Genomic DNA, 26,751 nt, shown 5'->3' on the forward strand with positions numbered 1-26,751 from the left:
CATACCATGTGTGTGGAGCACAGAGAAGGCCGGGCAGCCAGGCAGATAGCGGCCCTGCAGCCATGTTCCCTCAGAGCAGGGAAACCCCTGCCTCAATCCAGGACCCACCGCAGGTCGGTAGTTGGGGCAGAAACAGCCCCACTTGGCATGCCTCACAGACCCGCAGGTGGGGATAAAAAGGGGGTGGCGTGGTGGATCCTGAATTGAAAACCAACGATGATAACACAGAATAGACAGGAAAGAACAGACGCCAACCCAATCCGCCTGCGCCACTTATAAGGCAATGGCGCCGGGAAGACAGGTGGCAGAACCCGGCAGCTACAATCGCCGCTAACTGAGGAGGGTCCAAGTGTCCTTGGCCTCCGACCGTACCTCCTGGGTCCTGGGTGTCCTCAGGGCAGCAGTCTGTCCTCCGGGCGCATCTTCGGATCATAGTTGAGGTGGCTCCCGCCCAAATTCCACATGCTCAGAGCATCAAGAAAAGGCCCCTGACCCATGCATGCCATGTGCGTGGGCAGTAGGGACAGAAAAAGATGTTTAACACAGACTAGGTTCCTATTTGGAATTTCAGATGGCTAGCCCCATGGAGATCAACTTGGTCCGAAACCAAGTTTCCCCTACAGATTTCGGAAGGCTGCCGCCCGAAACTCCACCCTAAACAATTATTGTAAACCCTAATATAGGACCTTTACATTTACAAAATTAACAAAAAATAGTAAGACTGACACACAAGCAGGCGGTGAGGGCATGGACTGCAACAGATCAGATAACAGATAATAAACCTGATGCTCAACTGCTCAGTCACCCAGCCCATTCCAATCCTCCAGACATACAGAAACCGTGCAGAAACAAAGGCTGGGAAAGAAAGTTACCTAGTGTGGCGCCACGTGACTCAACGAAAGGGGGTGTCGGAACTTTAACTGACTAACTATGGTCCTTAATGTCCGTCCAGTGGTCAAAAGTCAGACTGAGGGGGGTGGTTAGTACGGAGACAGACAAACAGCAAAAACAGGACAGACATCAGACAGGACAAACCGAGAGGCAGAGGAATGGTGCCCCAAACCAAAATTACAAACAACCCTTGGACTTTCGTCTAGGGCAGAACCAAGGGTTCCAGAAACACCTGTTTTCTGGGCACATCTGCTTTTCCTATGGTCCAAATTACCAGTACAAATTACAAATACAAGTTCTGCGCAGGCTCAGATCAAATTCAAGTCATGGTACCAAACCAACAAAACAGCAAGAGACATAGCAAGCAAACATATAACATTGAACATATAAGTTGCGAGCTCAAATCATCTTACCTCCAAGATCGAATCCACTCAGGTGAGGGGTGGTTGCAAATCCCGAAAATCGCGGATGAGCCCCCAAATGTTAGACCCCCGGAAAACTCAGGTATCCGGGGTCCCAGGACACATCCGCGGTCACCCCAATCACCAGGAGGATTGGAGAGCTTGCTGCAAACTGCATGAGGCTTTATTGTTTTTTAATGAGCTAACCCCATGTTAGCTCGGTCTTTCACCCACCCGCCAAGGTGGATGGCTAGAAAAGACAGCTCCTAGGGGCTCCCGAGAGATTTTGTAGGGCAGCATAAGGGGAGTGTCTAGGGGTACGCACAGGCTCAGGATTGGTGTGCCTCCAGGCTTGGAGGGCTTGCCCTGTGTTGATTGGCCAACTGGTTGTTATGGCCCATAGGCCCTCCCAGGGTGGTTGCTATGCTCTGTGTGTCATTGCTGTGCACTTGTCCGTAAAGTACACCCAGGGTCATAAAGCATAGCGTCACCAGCTAACTTCTGATTGTTTCCTTGTCACGAGGCAGGCATCTGAGTGTCTAGGACAAGGTCAGACAAGCACGTGTTCGGCCATTATGGCTGCCGAAAGGGGAGCTGGTCCCTTCACTCTCATACAATAGACCCAAGTTAAGTTTCCCCTTCACTCTTCCCAGCCCCCCCACCTCCCTTCTCTCCCAGCTCCACTCCTCCTCCATTTCAGCTTTTTAAAAATTAGTGTGATTTTCTAAGTTCTTTTTTTTAACATCTTTACCGCATTTTCCCCTCCCTCCTCTCTACTCAGTCCCTCCCCACACCTCCCCTCTGCTGCCCCCTTCCTCCACTGTTTCTTTTCAGTTAAGCACAGGCCTTCAATGAAAATCAACCAAACATATCAAGTTGCAGTAAGACTGTGAAGCTCCCCTCTTATCAAGGCTTAGACTAAGCAACCCAGGAAGAGGAAAGGGTCTCAAAAGGAGGCAAAAGATTCAGAGATAGCCCCTGCTCCCACTGTTGGCAGTCCCACAAGAAGGCCAAACTACACAACTGTCACAAATATGCTGAGAGCCTAGGTTGGCCCTATGCAGGCTCCCTGGTTGTTGGGTCAGTCTCTGTAAGCACCTATGAGCTCAGGTTATTTGATTCTATGGGTTTTCTTGTGGTGTCCTTGATGCTTCTGGCTCCTACAATCCTTCCACCCCCTCTTCTACAGGGTTCGCCAAGCTCCACCAAATATTTTGCTGTGGGTCTCTGCATCTGTTTCCATCATTTACTGGATGAAGCTGCTCTGAGGACAATTGAGCAAGGTGCCGATCTGTGAGAAGGGCAGAATATCATTAGGAATCATTTCATTGACTTTTTTTTCCCCCAGCCATGTTTGATTCTATTACAGGTCTCTGAGCCAACCAGCCTCTGGATCCTGTTCCTCCAGGCCAGTGTCGGGTGAGATCCCTCTCTTGGCTTGGGTCTCAAGCTGGACCAGTCATTGGTTGGCCATTCCTTCAATTTCCAGGCCACATTTACTCCAGCACATCTTGTAGGTTGGTCAAATTGTAGGTTGAAGGCTTTATGGTTGGGTTGAGTTCCCAATCCCTCCACTGGAAGTCTTGCCTGGTTACAGAAGACAACAGGCTCAGGCTTCAAATCTCCCATTCCTAAGACTCTTAGGTAGGTTCACCCTGATAGATTCCTGGGAGTTTCCAATGCACTAGGTTTCTAGTCATCCCTAATATGCTCCTCAGTTCCAGTTGTCTCTCCCAGTGCTCTCTCCCTCCATCTTCCCCCACATCATCCCTCCTGTTCCCCCCCACATGACCCATCCACCCTCAATGTCTGTTGAATTTTCCCTCCCCAGGAAGATACATGCTCCCCGCTCTTTGAGCCCTCCTTGTTACTTAGCTTCTCTGGGTCTGTGGATCATAGCATGGCTAACCTTTCCTTTACAGCTAATGTCCACTAATAAGTGAGAACATACCATGTTTATCTTTCTGGATCTTGGGTTAACTTGCTCAGGAAGATTTTTTCTAGTTCCACCCACCTGCCTACAAATTTCATGATTTTTTTTTTTTAACAATTGAGTAATACTCCATTGTGCAAATGTACCATGTTTTCTTTAACCATTCTTTGGTTAGGGGGCATCTAGGTTATGTCCAGTTTCTGGCTATTATGAATAATGCTGCTATGAGCATAGATGAGCAAGTGTCCTTGTGGTATGGTGGACAATCCTTTGTGTATATGCCCTGGAGTGGTATAATTGGGCCTTGAGGTAGATCAATTCCCAATTTTCTGAGAAACCACCATACTGATATTCTAAAGTGACTGTACAAGCTTGCATTCCCAGCAGCAATGGAGGAGTGTTCCCCTTGCTCTATCTCTTCTCCAGCATGAGCTGTCACTTGGGTTATTAATCTTAGTCATTTTGACAGAAGTAAAATGTAATCTCAGACATGTTTTTATTTGCATTTCACTGATGGCTAAGGCTGCAGAACATTCCTTTAAGTGTTTCTCAGACATTTGTTTGATCCATTTGGACTTGAGTTTAGTGCAGGGTGATAAATATGGATATATTTGCATTCTTCTACATGGTGACACTCAGTTAGGCCAGCACCATTTATTGAAGATGCTTTCCTTTCCTTTTCTACTGTATAACTTTGGCTTTTTTTTTTTTTTTTGGTAAAAAACCAGTTGTCCGTGTGTGTGTGTGTGTGTGTGTGTGTGTGTTTATGTCTGGGCCTTCGATTCTTTCCCATTGAGCTACCTGCCTATTTTTATGCCCAAACCATGATGTTTTTATTACTATAGCTCTGTAGTAGAGCTTGAAATCAGGGATGGTGATTCTTTTGGAAGTTCTTTTATTACACAGGATTGTTTTAGATATCCTGGATTTTTTGTTTTTCCATATGAAGTTGAGTATTGTTCTTTCAAGGTCTGTAAAGAATTGCATTGGAATTTTGATGGGGATTTTATTGAATCTCTAAATTGCTTTTGGTAAGATTGCCATTTTTACTATGTTGATCCTACCTATTCAAGAGCATGGGAGCTCTTTTTCTGATATCTTCTTTAATGTCTTTCTTTAAAGACTTAAAGTTCTTGTCATACAGATCTTTCACTTGTTTGGTTAGAGTCACCCCAAGAAATTTTACGTTGTTTGTAGCTATTGTGAAAGGTGCTGTTTTTCTGATTTCTTTTTCAGTCTGTTTATCATCTATATATAGGAGGACTACTAATTTTTTGAGTTAATCTTGTATCCTGCCACTTTATTAAAGGTGTTTATCAGCTGTAGGAGTTCCATGGTGGAATTTTTTGGGGGCTGCTTATGTATACTATCATATAATCTCTGAGTATTGATACTTTGACTTCTTCCTATCTGATTCATATTCCATTGGGAAAGTTGCAGCTGGTTTGATTCTGAAGTGTTAGCACCTAGTTTTGATCTGCATTTTGTGATTGCTACCTTTTGTCTCTGACACCTTCTGTTCAAAGTTTTATCTGACGCTATGCAAAACCTGGTTACAAGGGAACTCAGCAAACTGAGATATCCTGTGATTTTGGAATTTGCATTTGGCATTGTCCCTTTGGGTTGCTTAGATATGAGGTTTGGTTACAGAGATTGGCTTGCTAAAGGTGTAACTTGTATAACAATAAAAAAGCCCTTTGCTAATCTACAATGGCTCAGTCTGTAGAGGCTGACACTCGTGCAGCTGGAATCATCCTTAAGGTGCCTCTGTGCTGTCTTTCCATGTACCCTTGTGAACCTTGTTGACTGTTTTTTTCCCCCTTGGATTCTGCTTCCTCTCTGGTCTTCTGACTTGAGTGACCTGTGTTTCTGGTGACCAGAGGTTTGGGCTGCTTGTGTGGCGTCGGTGTTTCTGGGTACCTATTTGGTCTTAGAAAGTGACAGAGCAGGGAACTCAATGTCATCCTCTGGTCTCTACACACATCATAAGCACGGATGTGTGTGCTGGCATATATGTCTGCACAAACACCACACACACATGCACTCATGCACATACATGTGTATACATGTGTACAGATAGAAAGTAGATTGCTTATAACTTTTTATAATGTAAAAGTTCCCATCAACTCTGACACTAAGAAACTGAAGCCCCCAGCCAGGGAGATTGCTCCATGGGTGAAGTGCTTGTCTTGCAAGCATCAATCCTAGGCCTGACAGTGGTCAATCATGGATCAAGGGGGGCATTAACAGAGCCCTACCACTCCTGATGAATTATTGGCTATTGTCGAATTCTGGGGGGAGAGGAAGACATCATCTTCAGTGACATTCCCACCTCTAAGGTCATCAGGCCCCAGCAATTAACAGCTCCAAAAACTATGGTCACACAGATGGTCTCAGTTAAACTCAGCAAATCACAAAACAAAAGCCATGCATGGGGGAAAGGGACTTGTAGGGAGGAGAGGAGGGTAAAGAGGCTTAAGGAATTCAGAGAGGTGACAGTAACCAAAACACTCCGTGTACATGTTTGAAACTGTCAATGAACAAAACCAGTCTTCTCCCATTTATTTATTCTGGAAGTGAGGAGGGGGGGAGCACCATGGGAGGTCAGAGGACAACTCTCTGGAGTCCATTGTCTCCTTCCACTATGTAGGACCCAAGGTCATCAGGCTTGGTGGCAAGCACCTTTATCTGCTGAGCCATCTTGTCAACCTGGAAGAACAAATGTAACAGAAGTAAAAGAAAAAATGAGGGAGGAATTTTCTTTTACCCCAGAGTTTGTGTAATTCTGCAGCCCAGGTGGAGTTGTTTGGTTTGAAGTGGAGAAGAAAGGCAGGAAGTGAAACCAGAAGTTGAGGCAGATAATGGAGAGAGGCAGGAAGTGGTGGTGACACATGTTTGATTGCATGTGTTTTTATGGAATGCAATTCCTTCTGCGGTTTTGGTTTTGTTCTGTTTTGCTTTTTTATTTCTGTAAGACAGGGTCTCATCTACACCCCAGGATGGCCTCATACTGTGTGGTCCAGGCTGCCTTCAAACCCACAAATGTCTTGCCTCTGCCTCTGGAGTGCTGCGACTATGAGTGTGCACCACCATCCTGCAGCTCAGAGTCCCCTAGGAAGACATCAAAGAGTGTTAAGGACGTTTAACAGGAAAGAGCCTGTATATAAGCCAGTCATGGTAGTGTGCACCTATAATACTGGCACTGCAGAGGCAGAGACTGGTGGATCCCAGGGGCTGACTGGCTGGCCAGTCCTTTGAATGGGGGGACCTCTAGGTTTAATGAGAGACTATCTCCAAAAATAAGGTTGTGTAATTTCGGAAGACCTCCACACGCCTTCACAGGAGAAAAAAAACCCTCATTGGGTTTTTCTCCTTGCATTCCTCCATTATATCCCTGGTCACGTTTCTGTGTCCAGATATAACCACTGAGTATAAAATCAGGATATAGGCAATCTAAGACCCATTTATGTTCCCTGAACTCTCTGAATGAAGTCTTGTGCTGCTCGAGGGTCAAGGAGGAGACAGGGATCTAAAGTAGGCTACCCACTGAATTTGGGGGCTGTCACAGAATATCTACAGTGGTCAGGAATCATCTGAATGGGTCACAACAAAGGCTCTGGAATAAAGCTTTTAACAGATTTTTGTTTGTTTGTTTGGTTTGATTTTCTAGCAAAGGTAGTTAGATGGACAAAGACCTCTCCCTTCTCCTTGGCACTGATTAACCAGCCAAGAAGAGAAATCACCTTGGCCAGTTACTTCTTTGTGTGTGTGTGTGTGTGTGTGTGTGTGTGTGCGTGCGTGCGTGCGTGCGTGCGTGCGTGCGTGTGTGTGTGTGTGTGTGTGTGTGTGTGTGTGTGTGTGTGTTCCTTCCTGAGACACTGAGAATAAGTTGAAATAATTTCTTTTCTGACAATTTTGGGCTTGGTCAGGATTTAAAATCCATCCTAAACAGTGTTCTGATCCCCTCCATCAGGGAAGGTGCCATCCCTGTGGCTGTGGTCTCCAGGAACTCGGGTGAATGACAATCAGCAAGACCAATAATGATCCTAGCATGGGAAGTGTCTTGGCAATGAGGGAGGGTCCGAGACAATACTGTGACAGCCAGTTAACTCTTCTGCGGAAGACCAAGGTAGGACATGCACAGTGCTTCTTGGTTGGTTAGGTCATCCTGGAAGCTGAATAAGTGAGGCGACTGAGAAGTGTTGCTGACACGAAGCAATATGGAGTCCTGATCCACAGCTCTGTGGGTGTCCTCGGTGACCTCTGATTGTTAAGAAACATCTAAGAGGACAGCACCCCATGTCAGGACTGAATGGAGATAGATAAAGCATTTGAAATCAGACAACAACAACAACAAAAGACTCCTGTTGTAAGAAGCTGAGACTCTGGTGGTTATCAGAGCCCAAGAAACCTTGGATTAGGGAAGTTGAACCTCTGATAGCTTAATTCTCACAAAGCCAGATGGGAAATAACTTAGGTAGAAAATTTCTTCAGGAGACAGTGTTCACCGATCTCAGCCATGGCATGCTCAGGTGGGGTAAAATGGTGCCATGGTCACGGTATCCTTACTCTATTTCTTTGCTTTGCTTTTTTGGGTCCATATTCCTAGGCCACATGTGCTGTCTTATCCTAGCTTGGTGCTTCTTTTATATTTTGTTAAGAAAAGAGGCAGCTATCTGCATTGAATCTGTGAGATGTGTGGATCTCATAGGAACTTGGTCCTTGGGGAGGGACTCATTTTATCATGGAGCTGAATTTACCATAAGCAAAAAGTAATCATGTTTTGTCACCACCTTGGCTAGTGACTTCATTAAGATGGAGACAGCCATATGACTTGGCCTTCATGCATTTCTTGCAGACTTTGGTTAATTCTGGTAGGTTGATACCTAGAATATTAATTGCTACTTCCATAATAAATGATAAAAGGCTCTCAGCACACATTGTTTTGCATGGTATATTTACTGTTTTCTTTTTTTTTGTGTGTGTGTGTGTGTGTGGAGCTTTCCTAGCCATGTACCTCCACCACTAGGCAGCTACTAAAGGGAGCTGTCACTTGGAGATAGCTACACTTGGAAAGCTCATGGAAATTTACAATAGCCCAGAGAGAAGCTGGGAAGGCACCGAGATCTAACCAGAAGCCAGAGGATAGACTGCCAAGTGCTAGACAGGCTGCTGCCAGTGGGCGACTACAACAGTTGGAGGCAAAGAGAAATCAGCCTGCTCAGGTTAGAAGTAGAGACGCTCGCTGTGCTAGGCTTCATGCCTGATCTTTCTGTCCAGTGTCTCCAGGCCTGGTTTATCTCATTGAGATATAATGTTCTTTTCTCCTTCTCCTCTTCCTCCTTTTGTTTGTTTTGATTTTTTTTTTGGGACAGTTTTCTCTGTGTAACAACTCTGGCTGTCTTGGAACTCCCTCTGTAGATCAGGCTGGCCTCAAACTCAGAGATCCGCATGACTCAGCATCCCAAATGCTGGGATTAAAGGTGTATGCCAACATACCTGGCATATTCTCCCCTTCTTAAGACTCCTTTTCCTTGTGCTTGCTGTCTGCTTCTGTTTCTGCCCCATCGAGCCCTGGTACCCTGGCTTCAGTTTTTACAGGGACAAGCTAAGGAAAGAACAAGCTAATGCACACTCACACCTTTCTAAATTCTTTTAGCTCCTGCTATAGGTTTTTAAAAAAATTAAAAAAATAATTCATTTTTATTTTATGTGCATTGGTGTTTTTTGCCTGCACATATGTCTGTGTGAGGCTGTCAGATCCCCTGGAACTGGAATTACAAACAGTTGTGAGCTGCCATGTGGGTGCTGGGAATTGAACCTGAGTCCTCTAGAAGAGCAGCTAGTGCTCTTAACCACTCACTCATTAGCCCCTTGCCATAGGTTTAAATTTTTTGAGACAGTGTTTCTTTGTAGCTTTGGAACGTGTTCTGGAACTTGCTCTGTAGACCAGGCTGGCCTTGAACTCACAGAGATTCACCAGCCTCTGTGAGCACTATCTGGCTCCTGCATAGTTTTAACAGGTTTTCTTAGTTGAAGTCTTCTGGATGCTGCAAACATCAGTTGGATGATATTTCACTGTGTATCTGATATTTCTGTGTGCTTCTTACACTCATCCAAAACCAAAGGCACCATTATAGTAGGTCATTCTGTGCACTGTATAAAGGCTGTGTTTTCTTTCTATAAGGTTTACCTGGGAGCACACAAAGCCCAACTTCTCTCTGGGCTATTGTAAATTCCCATGAGCTTTCCAAGTATAGCTATCTCCAAGTGACAACTCCCTTTAGTTTAACAGTACATACAAGGTAATGCTATTTATTACATTATATCCCAAGTATGTAGTTCAGATTCAGTTGTTTTGTTAAGGTGGTATTGCACAGCGCTGCCTTCTGAGCTGAACAACCAGCATCTTCATCATGTCCACTGTGCTTGCTTACAGAAGTCATCACAGCCAGGCTTCTTGACTATTGCTGTTCCTGCATAGAGGGGGCGGGGATGGGCAGGATCATTGGACCCTCATCTGAATATCCAGTCACTCCTTCTAGATAGTTGTGTGTGGTTCTGCTCTAATTGCAAGTGGCCCATTGTTCTTGGGGAGCTGCCAAAGTACACAAGCTGGAGATGAATAAGGAGAGAGGGCTCCACCTATGCAGCTGTGGGAGAGCCATCGTCCACTCTGGGTGAAGATTTTCCAGAGAGGCCACTTTGGGGTTACCTATTCATCTGTTATTAACCCTCATCCAGGCTGATAAGTAAGCCCAGTAAACTCATTGGTTCCCTGTAAGTAAGTCCAACAAACTCAAACTCATTGGTTCTATATGGTGGACTTCAGTGACTAAAACTTTGATTTGTTGTTGGGACTTTATAAGGAAGGAGTACATTGCTTAGTTACTCCCCTCCCAAATTCTTACAACAATTGGTAGATTTGTTACTGTTAATATGTCTCATGATATTAAAAATAACTAGAAAGTTTATCTGAGTTTTGAAGGTCTGAGTAAGTTATTTAAGGTATGTTAAATATGAGAAGTAGACATGATATGTATGATATTAAAATTTCTAGGGTTAAAGTTCAAAACATCGATGTCCAAGTTCAATACATTGAACCTTGCCAATGGAGATATTGGTTTTTGCCTAAGCTTTACCTAAATGTTACACAGAAATTAAAAGTACCTGCTGAGTGTTCATTAATCATACTAGAAGGCTACACTCATGTTATCAGAAGGATTAAAGGGAGAATATTGCTTCCCTTGCCCTAAAAAAAAATCAGTTAGGTCCCAGGGGATTATAGGATTGCCCTAAGAAAGTTCTGTAACTCATGTTCATGGAGGCCATGGAGACCCCACCCAGTGGCTCTAACTAGTTTATAAAGAGGATAATCAGCACAGAGAAAATCATGCTTCCAAGTGAAGCCATGGTCAAGCAAGGCCTCTGATGTATCCTCACGTAGATGGAACAGCTGGTAAAATGAAGTCTAGGTGAGCCTAGAGGATCTCTCAAGCCTCAGTGACTACTGAGGACAAGATCCTTAACTGGTCTAGTGAAATAAAAGCAGTTAGTTTTGGTCAACTCCATGGTCTTAAATACCTGGCGGGAAAGAACAACCAAAGACTAAAGTGACGGGTGCTGCAGTTATAGTCTGAGAGATCGTATTCACTAGACTAATTAGACAAATCCACGTGAGATATCTTCAGACAACTGCACATCATTAATGGCTTCCTGCTTCACAGGGAAAATGCTGCCCAGATATGAGACTCAGACCTTGGCTCAAGTCAATACTTTGGTGACTATCTGGAACCCAGACAGTCAGGTCCACTATTTTTTTTTTTAGACTAGGAAAGGTAGATTTTATTTTATTTTTTTCCATTCATTTATTTAGTTCATAAATAAAGCCATGCACAATTATGATACACAATACAGTATGTTCACAATGGCATGGCTAAATTAAACCAATTAACATGTTATATCACACATATTCATCATTTTTGTTTTGAGAACACTTAAAGTATACTATCTCACAACTTTTAAAATATAGCATATTGTTATCAACCATATTTATCATGCTCTCAGTAGACCTCAAGACTTCACAGAGTCCATGCCTCTTGTCCAACTGCAGTTTTATATCCTTAAACCAATCGTTTCCCCATTGTTAAAAGTCCCACATTGAAGCCTAATAGCCACAATTCTGCTCTCTGTTCCCATAAGTTCATCATTTCTAGGTTACACATAAAATTGAAATTATGTGACATTTGTCTTCCAGGGTGTTACTTTTTTTTTTTTTGGCAAGCATATAACTTTACTACTTACTAAAGATGAAATCAAATTTGCATGCACAGGTGAGCACTAACTGAAACACCTTGGGTTCATCACATATTTGAGTTTCAATTAGCATATATATATATATATCAATAATGACAATATGTTATTCATCAATAGCAGCAACAGCTTTTCCAGGTTCTGTAGTCCTTTGAACAAAATTGTAGAGACATTCAGCACACTCCATTTTAAAAAAACAAAAAACAAACAAACAAACAAAAACAACAACAAAAAAGTAAAAAACAGAATCCCAGGAAACAGCACAGTTCTGTTACTCTTGTGGTACTTGGCACCATTTTTTTTTTTAATTAGATTCTCAGTCATCATCTGTGAGGAAACCATTCTGAGCAACATCATTAAAAACAGCTCTGAAAAAGCATGGTCACTACTATGTATCATAAAGCAGGTCCACATATGAGTGAGTACATATCATGTTTGTCTTTTTGTGATTGGGTTACCTCGCTCAGAATGGTTTCTTCGAGTTCCATCCATTTTCCTGCAAATTTCAAGATTCCATTGTTTTTTTCTGCTGAGTAGTACTCCATTGTGTAAATGTATCCATTCTTCAGTTGAGGGGCATCTAGGTTGGTTCCAGTTTCTGGCTATTACAAATAATGCTGCTATGAACATGGTTGAACATATGACCTTGTTATATGAATGTGCTTCTTTTGGGTATATGCCTAGGAGTGGAATTGCTGGATATTGTGGTAGACTCATTCCCATTTTCTTGAGGAGTCGCCATACTGATTTCCACAGTGGCTGTACAAGTTGGCACTCCCACCAGCAGTGGAGGAGTATTTCTCTTTCTCTGCATTCTCCCCAGCATAAACTGCCATTGGTATTTTTGATTTTAGCCATTCTGACAGGAGTAAGATAGTATCTCAAAGTTGTTTTGATTTGCATTTCCCTGATGACTAAGGATGTTGAACACTTTCTCATGTGTCTTTCAGCCATTTTAGATTCTTCTATTGAGAATTGTCTATTTAGTTCTGTACCCCACTTTTTAATTGGGTTGTTTGGTGTTTGGGGGATTAGTTTCTTGAGTTCTTTGTATATTTTGGAGATCAGCCCTCTGTCAGATGTGGGGTTGGTGAATATCTTTTCCTAGTCTGTGGGCTGCCGTTTTGTCTTATGACTGTCTCCTTTGCCTTACAGAAACTTCTCAGTTTCAGGAGGTCCCATTTATCAATTGTTGACCTCAGTGTCTGTGCTACTGGTGTAATGTTCAGGAAGCGGTCTCCTGTACGGATTAATTCAAGGGTATTTCCCATTTTGTCTTCTAATAGGTTCAGTGTAGCTGGACTTATGTTGAGATCTTTGATCAATTTTGACTTAAGTTTTGTGCAAGTTTTTAACCTAAAAACTAAATGATGCTTAGAAGTCTCCTCTCTCCCTTTCTAGAAGCCATCTGAGAGGGAGCTCAACTGTGACTCTGGTTACTCCAACAGCTATCACAGTGTCTGAAAGCAGCACTCTGGAGTCCAGCCTTAGAGACCAAAGAAACACAATATTGGGCCCAATAGATGAAGGCACTTGTGAGCCCATTAAACTATTTTAAAGGACTATGACTTGGACATTTGAAAATATCTCTCTTCTGGTTCCTCCTGGTTCCCTGACTCAGACTTTATTTATTTATTTATTTATTTATTTATTTATTTATTTATTTACAGGCTTTCTCTGTGTAGCCCTGGATGGCCTGGAACTCAGAGATCTGCCTGCCTATGCCTCCTGAGTTCTGGGATTAAAAGCTTGAGCCACCAATGCCCGGCTTGCCTCAAACTTTTAATGCTGAGAAATTTGTGTCTTCACATCTCTGTCCAGGCACCAGATGAGAATCTCCTTTCCTCCCTACCCCTGAGTGTTATACAAATGAAACCACCAATTGATGGGGGAAGTTCTTCTGTGTATATGTTTGTCTTATTGGATGATAAATAAAGTACTGTTTGGCTAATGAGGCAGCAAGTTAGGCAGGAGGATTCTGAGAAATGTAGTAGAGAAGTGGTGATCCAGGCAGGAAGTGACATAGCAGGGAGACTCATATATAAGCAAGGGCAAGAAGGAAGTTGTTCCCTTCTCTCTTCCTCCTGGTCTCTGCTCTGGAGTCGCCATGTGATCCCCTGGCAAGAGAGGGCACCAGCGGAAGGCATCCTAGATAAGTCTTACAAAATATATAGATTTATGATAATTAAGACTGAGTTAAAAGATGAGAAATCCTAGTCGATTGGCCAAGCAACATTTATATCTAATATAAGTCTCTGTGTGTTACTTGGGACCTTAACGTGGTCGCGGGCAGAAGTCGGGCTGCCTGGCAGAAAGTGCCCACATGGCGGCAGGGCTCTGGTGGCTTTGGAGGAAAGACTTACTGTTACAACCAATACACTTGGGGTCTTTTTTAAAAATTTGAGCTATATATCTTTCCCCCACTCCCCTTCCCTCCTCCCCTCTCCACTTCCACCCTCCCTTTTACCTCCCCCTACCCTCCCAATTTACTTGGGAGGTCTTGTCTTTTCCCCCTTCTTAGGTGTGTGCATCTCTCTTAGGGACCTCTTTGTTACCTAGGTTCTCTGGGTTGTGAATTGTATGTTGGTTATCCTTTGCTTTATGTCTAATATCCACTTATGAATGAGTACATATTATATTTGTCTTCCTGGGTCTGGGGTTCCTTACTCAGGATGGTTTTTTTCTAGGTCTGTCCATTTTTGTGCAAATTTCAAGACATCATTGTTTTTTTTTTTTTAATCACTAAGTAGTACTCCATTGTGTAAATGTACCACATTTTCTTTACCTAGTCTTTGGTTAAGGGGCATCTAGGTTGTTTTTGGGTTCTGGCTATTATGAATAATGCTGCTGTAAAAATGGTTGAGCAAATGTATTTGTGGTGTGAGTATGCATCCTTTGGGTGTATGCCCAAGAGTGGTATTGCTGGGCCTTGAGGTAGATTGATTCCCAAATTTCTTAAAAACCACCATACTGATTTCCAAAATGGCTGTACAAGTCTGCACTCCCACCAGCAATGGAAGAGTGTTTCCCCTTACTCTACATCCTTTCCCACATAAGCTGTCATTGGTGTTTTGATCTTGGCCATTCTGACAGGTGTAAGATGGTATCTCAGAGTTGCCTGCCTCTGTTCCCTGAGTGCTGGGATTAAAGGCGTGCACCATAACTGCCCAGCCATTATACAATTACATCAGTGATGAAAGACATAGACCACTTTGGCCAAGTGTGCTGCTTGCTAGCCAAGTTTCGGTTCTGGCACACCTTTCCTAGGAAAACAAATTAGTTTTACTTCTTATGTTTCTTGTGGGATTCAAGGTCACTCTTTTGCAACACAGACCCAGAGCCTAGGTTCACCTGTTAAACATTTATTGATGCCTCTTCTCTCTGTGGCGATAGCTTCAATTCAGAGGGATGGGATGGGGGATGCAGGGAGATACAACAGCTCTAATACTGTGTCTAGGAGGGCAGGTGGGGCATCAGATGACCAGGGCTTTAGAGCAGTGATTTTGAAACTGACAAAAGTCAGGTTAGCTGGGAGATTTAGGGTATTTTGTGGGTTGGAGCTGGGGTCTCCAAAGGTCAGGCTGAGTGGCTCTTAGTAATGGTGCATTAGAAGAAAAATCCTGGATAGTGGGCCAGACTTCTGAGGCAATGGGACACTGGGCAGGATCAGCAGATGCTCCTCTTCTCACAGATCCAGCCATCCCTCTCATTGGTACACGGTGCATCATTCCACAGCCCCGAGTGTAGCATCATGACACAGTCCTCCTGTCCTCTGGAATCATTGGGCTCTCCAGAGTTCCAGTTGCTGTGGTGGTCCAGTGGAGGGTGTTACTGGGAGTCTGGGCTTACAATAGGGTCCAGCCTCCCTTCCTTTGTTGCTTGACTCTGGCATAGATACCCTGAATGCCTAATTTGAGTTTATATCTGCAGTGTACATTTGTAAGGGCTCAGAATTGGACTCTTAGCAAATTCCCAGGGTCTAGCTTTTCCATTCTTACAAGGTTAGTTCAGGGACTGTGGAGATTGCTCAGTAGATAAGAATACTTGTACAAACATAAGGACTTGAGCTCAAATCCCAAGTAGTTACATAAAAAAATTATCCGTCTGTGGCTGTGTATGTGTTTGTGACCCAATAGGGTGGGGTTTGGAGATGGGAGGGTCTCTGGGGTTTTCTGGCTGTTAGTCAAACTAGATCCAGGTTCAGTGAGAGACCCTGTCTTAATGGAATAAAGCAAGGGATGGTAGAACAGAATATCCAGAGTTATCCCCTAGCCTTTGCATAAGCATGCATGGGTGTGCACGGCTACACATGCACCATGTACACCGCCCCAAAGCATCAGCAAACAATCTCCGCTCAGGAATCTAGTTTTCAGACATATCCAAAAGCTTCCCCCCCTAGGGAATCCCCCCTTTCAAAACTTTCTTGGAGCCTTCTCCTTACCTGAAGGTGAGTGACACTCCATCTACCCACTGGTAGCCTTGAATCTTGCCGAGACGGCGAACTGCCTTCAGACCCAACCAGTAGCCTCGGCCACGTGTATGCTGACTCAGGAAACCCTGGAAGGGAGTGGAGACATCCTGAGACACGCCAACTCAGGTGGACTCTGATTCTGCTTTGCCAAGTCCCGGCTGCATACCTGCTCCTCTGGGCCTTTGACAATCACCAAGTAGGCACCGTGGGCTGAGCAGTAGCTCTGCGCTGTGTCCCATACGGCCTGAGTCTCAGAGAAATAGTAGCAGGAGCCTTGGAAGAACAGCCATGATGTGGGGCACTGCTCGCAGGATCCTGTTAGGAGGTGAGGGTAGGGAGATGGCTTGTTATGGAACCGGGCCATTGGAACACCATGGAGGGCGTGGCATACCAAGAAACAAGGCTCAGATCAAAGGGTATGTCTGGTGGAAGGCAAAGCCTTGAAAGCCTCAGGCAGGGTCCTCTCCTCCCCCTTCCTCAGTGTCCTCTCTGGCTCACTGTTCTGTTGCTTGACAGCTTCCAGTGCCCGGAGCAGCTCATTTCGGATGTCCTCACGATCTCTGCCTGCTTTAGCCAGGCCCTGGGTCACTACGGGGTTGGAACGGTGCACATTTAGAGCTGGGGTGAAGATTGGGAGTTACGCATAGGTCGAGATCTATGTCCATTGTTCATGGTTGGTATCAGGGTCAAGAATAACTTCAGTCTGGGTGTGGTGGTTTCAGTTACTTCAGAAAGCTGAGGAGTGGAGGATGGTAAATTCAAGGCTAAATTGGGCTAAGAGTTTAAGTTCATCCTAGGCAACTAAGTGAGACCCTGTCTCAAAAAACAAAAACAAACAAACCAAACGTAAAATGAGTGCTGGTGATGATAAGCTTGGTATTAGGACACCTGCCTAGAATCCTTCAGCAAGGGGTTGGGCGTGTGGTTCAAAGAAGTCTTGCTTAGGATTCCGCAGTGAGGGCCCAGGGCATGGCTCAGCGGTGGAAAGCCTGCCTAGCATGTGAATCCCTAGGTTCAGTTACCGGGAACCTGAGGGTCCAGGACTAAACTACCAAGAAGTGGTGTGGCTGTGGTTAAGGAGAAGGTCAGGGCTTTAGCTCTCACCACGGTCTTGCAGTTCTTTAAGGGCGCTCTCCTGCTCCATCAGCTTTGCCCTTGTGTCCTTAAACTCAGCGAGTGTGGTTTGCAACTGCGCTTTTATCCCTGAGCCTATTTGGGGATAGGGAGATCTTTGGAGGCCAGCCAGTTCCTCCCCATAGCCTCTCCCATCCCACCAGTCCCAATTCCCAGCCCCACAGCTCTCAAGCCGGTTTCTTACAGCAGTTCCTGCAGCCTCTGACATCCTCTTTCAAGGCACTCAACATCATATTTTGCTCTGAGGCTGAAATGACATGCCCCCCATTAGGTCAGGGGGACAGCCCTCTCCTATCCAGGCTCAACCCATCTCCAGGGGCCTCAGCTATTCACTACCCAGTCTCTGAATCCCTGGCAGTGCCACATCTGACCGCCAGGGGGCGCAAATGCCCTGCTCTCCAGCTCGTTACCCACCGTTTGTCTTCAGCAGGTCCTGGTGGCTGAGCAGTGCCCTGCGCTCGTTGGAGGCTGCAGAGAGAAGTAAGCAGGAATTGGGAACCCCCGCGCCTTCCCAGAGGGTGTGAGGACCCGTGTTTTGGTATCCACAGAAGCACAGGCCAGGAATACAGCACCCGGGCACGGATAGGAAACATACGTAATGCATACACACAGCGCCAAACAGATGTTTGGTTTACACCAGTGCTTCTCAACCTTCCTAATGCTGCAACCCTTTAATAAATACAGTTTCTCATGTTGTGGTCATCCAACCATAAAATTATTTCCTTTGCTACTTCATCACTGTAATTTTGTTACTGTTATGAGCCATAATGTAAGTATGTTTTTTTGACGGACATCCAGGATCCCATCTGTGCATCACAGAGGAAACAGGCTTGTGCCTTCCCCGCCAGGTGGCGTACAACTTGTCCTGGGTAAAGGATCATTCCCATGGGCTGGAGACTTGGTTCAGAGGATTAGAGCAAGCCGCTCTTCTGCTCTTCCAGAGAACCTGAGTTCGGTCTCAGCACCCACATGAGATGGCTCACAACTGCCTGTAACTCCAGCTCTAGGGGAGCTGATGCTGTCTGGCCTCTGTGGGCACTTGTACCTCTCTCTCTCTCTCTCTCTCTCTCTCTCTCTCTCTCTCTCACACACACACACACACACACACACACACACACACACACACACACACAAAACACATACATACACATAAAAAGAATCACTCACCCTTGGACAGTAGGGTGCTCAAAATGAGAACCCATAGCACTGTGGCCACCAGGAAAGCCAAGACCAGGAAGAAAAGCCTTTGTTTGTAGTACTCCCAGCGTCCCAACTGCCCTAGTAGAACACCGATGGCTTCTTGATTCCTCCAGGATGGACGTACAGACAGCTTAAGTACCCTCCCTCCACCACATGGCTCCTAAGTGACAGAGTTAGTTCTGATGCCAATATAACTGGGTCTATGACTGGAATGACACCTGCCCCTCCCCCCAGGTTTCCTGGGGGAGACTCAAGGGATGCCTTTCCCCAACCCAGGACCCAGCCCTTTGGATCCTGGGGAGTGCTCACTCAGGATCCACTCCTCCCCACTCCCAGGCCTACCATTCTGCAGTCCCGTCCATGCACTGGTGTGTCCTGCATGGTCTTGTCTCTGCTCCTCCCCAAACCCACAAAACCCCAGACATTAGAATAGAGGGACTCATGGAGGATGATACCTTGGGGAACCTCCTCGATGGCGCTACCCAGCTTGCTGTATCCACCAGTGTCCATGTTGGTGAGGGGCATCCATCCAGCCCTGGACAGAGATATAAATTTAAGTCCCCACCCTATCCCCATCCTATCTCCTTTCCTTCCTTCCTTTCCATTTCAGTGGTTTCAATTCCTGTGTGGAGGAACCTAGCCAATGGCCAGTCACAGTGCTGGGCAAGGCTGGGGCCGGGAGGGGCAGCTCCAACTTCTGTGGCTGTGTTTCCTAGGTGCTGGGAACTTCTCTTTAGGACTTGTGCTCCCCCTTATGTCCTCCTCTCTCTTCCCCTACCTCTCTATCTCTGTCTCTTCCACTTTCTCTGTGTGTGTGCCTGCAGAAGCCAGAGGACAGCTTAGGGTGTTGTTACCTCGTCACCATCTATCTTTTAAAAAAGCATATTGCATTTTATTTAGTTTGTGAGTTTGGGGTGCTTGCACAGGAGTAGAAATTCCCCTGAGCCCACTCACAGGACAACCTGTGAGAGTTGGTTCTCTCTCTCTACCATATGGTTTCTGGGACCAAAGCTTGGCAGCAAGCTCCTTTATCTACTGAGCTGTCTTGCTCCCCCCCCATCTTTTTTTTTTCTTAATAGGGTCTCTCAATGGCCAGGAACTTGTTAAGTACTATTGGCTTACACAGCCCCGAAGACCCACCTGTGTCTATTACCTCAGCCTTAGGGTTGTACCACACCAATTGTCTCTGACAGTGTAGCTACCGGGGATCAAATTTAGGGCCCCATGCTTGCAAGGCAGACAGTTTCCTGACTGAACTGCCCCCCCCACCCCCCAGCTCTGGTCTCTGTCTCTAATGGGCTCAGGGCTGAGATTTCTCCTGAGGGGGAAAACACTGAACCTAACCAAGTGTCTCAGGGCCCTGCTGGATCCTGCAGAAACTCTTTCTGTTTGACCTGAAGGTCTTGGTCAGACATTACTTGACCTTGATGTGAATTCAGCTGACATTGGTCAGCAGGGAGTGGATAACCATAGGAACTGTTAACTAAGCTTGCAGTGCTTCTTGTGGGAAAGCAGGTAGGACCAGAGATAGTTTGCGGCTGAGAAGTTTTCTCCTTTGTGAAAAGGGGGAACAGTGTCAGGGTTCAGTCTGCAAAGTGCTGCTGTTGAAACATGAGGGCGTGAATATGATTTTTAGTACTCAAAGACAGCTCGAGGGAGGTGGAATGTGCCTGTAATCCCAGCTCCGGGGACGTGGACACAGCCAAGTTCCCGGGGCATCTTAAAGGTCCATGTCCTGTGAGAGACTGTGTCTCAGAACAAGGTGGGGCCATGAGATGGCTACCTGGCAAAGGTACTTGCCACAGTGCTTCATGGTGTGTGCTTGATTCTAGGACCTACATGGAAGGACAGCCAACTCCTGAAAGTTGTCCTCTGACCTCCACACATGTGCCATGACTTGTGTGGGCACACATGCATGTAGGAATCGCTACACAAAGTAAATAAATAAATAAATGTAATTGAAAATTCTCTCCCTCTCCCTCCCTTGCCCCTTCTCTCTGGGAGAGACAGGGGGTGGAGAGAGAGAGAGAGAGAGAGAGAGAGAGAGAGAGAGAGAGAGAGAGAGAGAGAGAGAGAGAGAGAGCTTCTGGGGAAGAATACCCTAGGCTGACTTCTGGCTGCCACATATATGTGCTGAGGCAGAAAGATCAGGAGTTCAGAGATTAAGGGTCAATGTGGATTATAATATAATGAGCCCGAGTCTCAAAATGAAACCAAAACCCAGTGAAACCTCCCCCCACAAAACCCAAACAGAAACTGATGAACCTGGGGCTGTAGCAAAGTCCTTAGGATGCTTGCCTGTCATGCACAAAACCCTGGAAAGGATCCCTATCGGGATTGCACTGGATGCATGGTGCACCTGTAATCCAGCCTTTGGGAGGGTCAGTCAAAAAGATCTGGCTACCGAGATGAGTCTGAGGCCAGCCTGGGCTACCCGAGACCCTGTCACAAAGAAACAACAAACTCACACCCAAGCCCAAATCAACACTAAGCCTCTCCCCAGCCTCTAAAGTAATGTATTCTTTAAACATATATTGGGTATCTGATGTTTGACAGAAATTTCTCTGAGAATTGGGCTAAATCAGTGAACAAATTCTTCCCCCCTGGGTGTTCGTATTTCTTGGGGATGGGCAGAGAAACAGACACTACATTAAATCCAACATGGATGGGAAAGGGGCCAATAGGGTCACATGCTTCCACCAGGAACAATTGCTGGGAGAGGGAGTGTCATTTTCATCAGTGCTGTGGCCACTGGTTACTTTCCCTGCTCCTATAAGTAAACAACCTTCCACCTGCACTCAGGGAAGCAACCGTAGTTAGACTCGGTGGGCCACACTCAAAAAGAAAACATGACTCCAGGAGGGGGGCTGGCTGAGGAGAAGGCTTCCAACTGATGGAGATAGAGATAACTAAAATACATTATGTAAATATACCAGACTTTCAAACAACAAAAGCAATTTTAAAAAACATGTTGGGAGACTGAAGAGGTGGCTTAGTGGTTAAGGGGGCCTCTTCTTGCGGAGGACTCCAGTTCAGTCCCAGCATCAAAGTCAGGTGGCTCACAGCTCCAGGGATCCGATGCTTCTATTCTCTTTGGCACCTGCAGTTAACTGCACACACCCTCCCCCCATACCCATAATTAAAAATCAAAACAAGCAGGAAAAAATTAAAAGCAAGTTAAAAGAAAAACATTTGCCACAATTGCTAAGTTGTAAAACCAAATTTGGTGTCCAGCGATGAGGACTAGATGGAGACAACGTGGTTGAATAAAGTCATAAAGGATACATTTATGTTGTTTGCAGAAAATGTAACCAGAGACAATCATACTAAACGAATTAAGTCGGTTTTAGGAAGACAAATGTTGATGTTCTTTCTTTTTTTTGTGGTTCCTAGATTATATATAGTTACATAAAAATCACGAATGTATACATGACAAGAAAGTAGAAGTGAAACCGCCTGGGGAAAGGAAGGGACGAAGAGGAGGAGGAGCTGTGAGGATTGGGAAGGCAAAGAGATCTGTTCAGTGCACAGTTTGTACCTGCACGAAAATGTGCTCATGAAACACGTTATCTGTGCAATGGAAACCTAAAATCAAAAACAAACAAGAAACCTCAAAGCCGGGAGTAGTGAGGAACTTCTGGAATCCCAGTGTCGAGGGACTGTGCCAAGGGTTCAAGGCCAGCCTGGCCCACATTGTGGATTTCTAGGACAGTCGAAACTACACACAGCGAGACACTTTATCAACAAGTGGACATAAACAAAAGAAAGACAGATATGAAACATTACGAGGTATGGGAAAGAGAAAGGGGAATGAGGGAGGAAGATGGAGACTGGTGGATAGCTCAGTTGGCGGAAACACTTGCTGGCAAGTCTGAGGACCTGAGTTTGATCCCTGGAACCCACTGACCCCACAAGTCTCTCTTACTTGTTCATGCCGTGGTATCCACATACTTTCACAGAAAGACACACTCACACTTATACACAAAAATAAATGCATTTGGAAAAAAAAAAAAGCCAAGTGCAGTGGCTCAGTTTTAATCCTAGCGCCCAGAGATGGTGGATCCCAGGGGTGTGGTCCAAGCCAATGAAAGACTCTGAGTCAAAAAAACAAATATGCATACCTAGTACTCTCATCTCACTTAAAAAACACAAACAAACAAGCATACAACAACAACAGCAGCAAACCATAACCCAGGAGACCTTGGGCACTATGGGGGGAGGACCTTTCACTGCTGCTTACATAGATTGTCACATCATCAAGCTGCCTTCTTAGTATCCATGTTTATACCCGAAGAGAAAGGCCGCTGCCAGCTTTAACCAGAGAAGCCTCTCTTTCAGTGGACAGATGTGAATGAAGACTCTGATGGCTACAAAGATGCTGAAAATCAATGAGAGTTGAGCACTCACCCCCAAAGAAGACGTTTACAGTCCTAACTTAGGGCCCAGGAAATATCGTGGCTAGGGGGCAAGAACAGAGTAAGAGCAGGACTGGTGCATGACTGGCACGCGTCATGTTTTTTTTTTTTTTTTTCTTTTTTTTTTTTTTTTTTTTTTTTTTTTTGAGACAGGGTTTCTCTGTGGCTTTGGAGGCTGTCCTGGAACTAGCTCTTGTAGACCAGGCTGGTCTCGAACTCACAGAGATCCACCTACCTCTGCCTCCTGAGTGCTGGGACTAAAGGTGTGCACCACCACCGCCCGGCATGCGTCATGTTCTTGAGAGACCGTTTAGAGGCTCTAGCAGGGGAGTGAGGCTACTTTTACATCCTTGACTTAAGACCAGTCTGTCTATGAGGAAGGTTGTCCTCTTCAGCTGGGTGGGCAGCTTTGGGAAGGATGCATGCGGAGCGGTGAGGGGAGAAACCCATCTAACCAGCCCTGGCCATCAGGGAGGTGAAGGACATCTCAACAAGGTTGCCCTCATATTTGAAATGCATGACATGGCCATGACAGCTGTGAACTCACAGGAGCTGTATTTGTTGGTTTTGTCAACTATTGTCCTTAACTTTTAGACCAAAGGAACCCTATCCAGGAAGTCCTCTCTGACACCTGTGTCATGCATGATGCTACATCTGTTTTCTTCTAGCAGTTTCAAATTTTATGTTTACATTTTTGATTCATGTGGAGTTAGTTTTTATGCAAGGTGGTAAATACAGCTCTGATTTTGTTGCTCTGTGTGGGAATGTCCCATTTTCCTAGCACCTTTTGTTGGAGGTGCTTTCCTTTCTCCAGCTTACTTTTTTGCCCCCTTTATCAATTATTAAGTGGCTGAAGTTACGCATGCTCATGTCTGGGTCTTTGAGTTTGTTCTGTTGGTCTGTGTGTCTGTTTCTGTGCCAGCGCTTACTTTTTTTTTTTTTTTTTAAATCACTATGACTCTGTAGTATGTTTAAGATCTGGAACGGTCATCCCTCTAGCCTGGCTCCTTTTGCTCAGGATTGTTTTGACTCTCTGGGGTCTTTTGTGGTTCCATATGAATTTTAGAATAGTGTTTTTTCTATTTCTGTGAAGAATGAGATGAGGGTTTTGACTGGGATTTCTTTGAATTTGTAAGTAGCTTTTGGTAAAATGGTCATTTTTACAATATTAATATTACCAATCTGTGAACATGGGATGTCTTTCTATTTTCTAGTGTCTATGTCTCCTCACAGGGTTAATGTTCTCACTGTAAAGGTCCTTCACTCCTTTCCTAGATGTTTTTGTTTTCCTTCAGGCTGTTATGAATGGGTGTGTCCCCACGATCTCCTTCTTTGTGACTGTTGTTAAAGTTACTGGTTTGTGTGAGCTGATTCTGTATCCTGCCTCACTGCTGAGTTTGCTCATTCTTGAAGTTTCCTGGTAGATTTTTTGGGATTTCTAGTGTCTTGGATCTTATTGAGTAGGAGTAGCTTGACTTCTTTCTCTGTTTGGATCCCTTTAGTTTCCTTATTATTCTAGATAGCACAATATTGGAAAGGAGTGGGGATAGTGGACATCCTTGTCTTGTTCCTGATTTCCGTGGGATCTCAGACATGGTGAGGTGCATGTAGGCTGGGATGGGCTGTTAGTGATGTGGCTGCATTTGGGCTGCACACGCTCCTCTAAGTGATCCTCACACTTAGTGAGTACATCCTGTGAGTACATCCATTGCTTCCTGTGAGTACATCCATTGCCCTTTGGTGGTGGTACCTATCTTTACTTTGGTTTGTCATTGGTTTCCTACCCAAGTGAGCACATGCTTGTTCACCTCTCTCCAGGAATAGTGTCACAGCAAACACACACACACACACACACACACACACACACACACACACACACACACACAGAGAGAGAGAGAGAGAGAGAGAGAGAGAGAGAGAGAGAGAGAGAGAGAAAGCTTTAGTATCTATTTATAATCTAGGACCTGCAAGTGAGAGAAAATGTGATATTTGTCTCTCTGTTTTCTAACTTATTTTGCTTAACAATCTCAGCACATAACACAATCTTACTCTTCATTGTGGATGAACAAGATTCCAATATAAGTATGTCACATTTTCTGTAAGTAAATATAAATATGTCCATTCCTTTATCTGTTGATGGACACTCCAGTTCTTTAATTGGTTATTGTGGACTGTAAAGTAATAAATATGCATGCTGCTTGATGTTTTGAGTGTGTAACCAGGGGCATCACAGCTGGGTCACAGGGCAGCCTTAGTTGTATTGGTTTTGTGAGGAGGCGAGCTGGCAATAAGCACAGGGAAATGATTTCTCTTCGGTCTTTATTGTGATGTGATGTGATGTGTCCAGCTGCTTTAACCTCCCACCATCTTGACTTCTTGCTGAGCAGACCTTTGCATCCTGGAATTGTGAGCATAGTAATTTTTATTTTCTCCTCCAACTTGCTTTCACCAAGTATTTTTATACAACAACAGGAAACAAAGCCAGGACAACCTCTGAAACTAGAGCTAGTGTATGATTCGTTCCTCAGCTATACCACCCTGTGTTAGTTCACACACCACCGTGGGGCTGTCCATACTCATTGCAGTAGTGTCCACAACAGCTGAGGTATGGAACAGCCTAGGTGTCCGTCAACAGATACATGTGGTCCAACCCCACAGTGGAGTTTTACTCTGTCATCAAAAAGAAGGAAACAATGCTTTGTGCAAGAAAATGGATAGAACCAAAGAGAGTCATTTTATGCAAAATAAGCTGGAAAGACAAATATCACATGGTTTTTTCTCTTTTGCAGAATCTGGACTTAGAGAAAAAAAAAGCTGACATGAAAGTAGAAGTGGACTTCATGGAAGGAGGAAGGGGTCTACATGGTGTGTTTGTGTGGGGTGGGGAGCCTTCATTGCCACATCTAAAACTAACAATTACTTGCTTTCTGGAATCTGCAAAAACACTTCTGCAAATTAAAAAAACCCACAGACATTAGCAGAAAAGCAGGCCAAGGGTAAGAAGTAGCAAGACCTAGAAGGGGAAACCTGACGTGAAAGTGTGTGGCTTTGTGGTGTTTATGCTGTGATCCCAGCACTCAGGGCTCACACCGAGGATCGAAAGTTCAAGGCCCATCTGGATCACATAAGACCCTCTTCACAAAAACAAACAAAACCAAAACAGAATGTCGAACATGTATTGGAGGAAAGCTTAAGTTCATTAGGAGTGGAAGCATAAGTAATGCTTTGTCACGTATAGTAAACAAAGTAGCAAACAGTAAAAAAAAAAAAAAAAAAAAAAAAAAAAAAATGGGCAGAGGGAGGAGAGATGGCCCAGTGGTGAAGCCTGTGTGCTGCGTTTGTCAATGACTAGAGTTCATTTCTCAGGCTCTACATCAGTTGGCTTATAAGTCTCTTGTGACTCCAGCTGATGGGATCCAACGCCCCCTTCTGGCCTCTTCAGGTACTTGCATTCACACACACACACACACACACACACACACACACACACACACACACACAGGGATATGCATATATACACATATTTAAAAACGTTAGAGACAAGTGGATAATTTTTCATCTGTTTGTAGCCCAGGCTGGCTTTGTTTTCACAATGCTTCTATCTCAGCCTCCTGAGTTCTAGGATTACAGGCGTGCACTACTACAGATAGATGAAAGGGCAGGCAGTTGTTACAGTTGCTGAGGATGTGGGGAGAAGGGATCCTTCTTCACTGCTGACTGGAGCATAAATTCAGTCATTTGGGAAAGCAATTCAGAAGGTGGAAGTATGTAGTGAAATTGCAACAACATATGTCCTTTAATAAATTTGTGTGTGTATGTATATGTTTATGTATGTATGTGTGTGTGTATGCGTGTGTGCATGTGTATGGTGTGTATATGTCTGTGTGTGTGTATGTGTGTGTGCACAGATGTGGAGGTCAGAGAACAACTTTGTGTGTTAGTTGTCTCCTTCCATATTCACAAGAGTGACAAGGATCAAATAAATTCTGGCCA

The 26,751-nt window shown here is 44.8% G+C and overlaps 1 protein-coding gene across 1 annotated transcript; it reads right to left on the reverse strand.

The window, feature by feature from the left end:
* Positions 1-15,198: 15,198 nt before the first annotated feature.
* On the reverse strand, positions 15,199-18,853 carry Clec4g (C-type lectin domain family 4 member G). The gene is made up of 9 exons (XM_027415804.2): positions 18,799-18,853; positions 18,311-18,421; positions 17,558-17,611; positions 17,328-17,390; positions 17,114-17,218; positions 16,508-16,597; positions 16,176-16,324; positions 15,980-16,095; positions 15,199-15,343 (listed from the first exon to the last, which is right to left on the reverse strand). The coding sequence occupies exons 1-9, from the start codon at positions 18,851-18,853 to the stop codon at positions 15,205-15,207; spliced, it is 882 nt and encodes a 293-aa protein (XP_027271605.2). The 3' UTR covers positions 15,199-15,204.
* Between the last annotated feature and the right edge of the window lie 7,898 nt (positions 18,854-26,751).

Source organism: Cricetulus griseus, chromosome 4 (genome assembly GCF_003668045.3).
Source record: "Cricetulus griseus strain 17A/GY chromosome 4, alternate assembly CriGri-PICRH-1.0, whole genome shotgun sequence".
NCBI classification, from domain to species: domain Eukaryota; kingdom Metazoa; phylum Chordata; class Mammalia; order Rodentia; family Cricetidae; genus Cricetulus; species Cricetulus griseus.

Coding starts and splice junctions, on each gene's coding strand:
- Clec4g (XM_027415804.2), bottom strand. CDS start 18,853: ATGGACACTGGTGGATACAGCAAGCTGGGTAGCGCCATCGAGGAGGTT. Junction 17,612..18,310: donor GAGCACCCTACTGTCCAAGG/GTGAGTGATTCT, acceptor TTCTCTCTGCAG/CCTCCAACGAGCGCAGGGCA. Junction 16,096..16,175: donor TCAAAGGCCCAGAGGAGCAG/GTATGCAGCCGG, acceptor ACTCCCTTCCAG/GGTTTCCTGAGTCAGCATAC.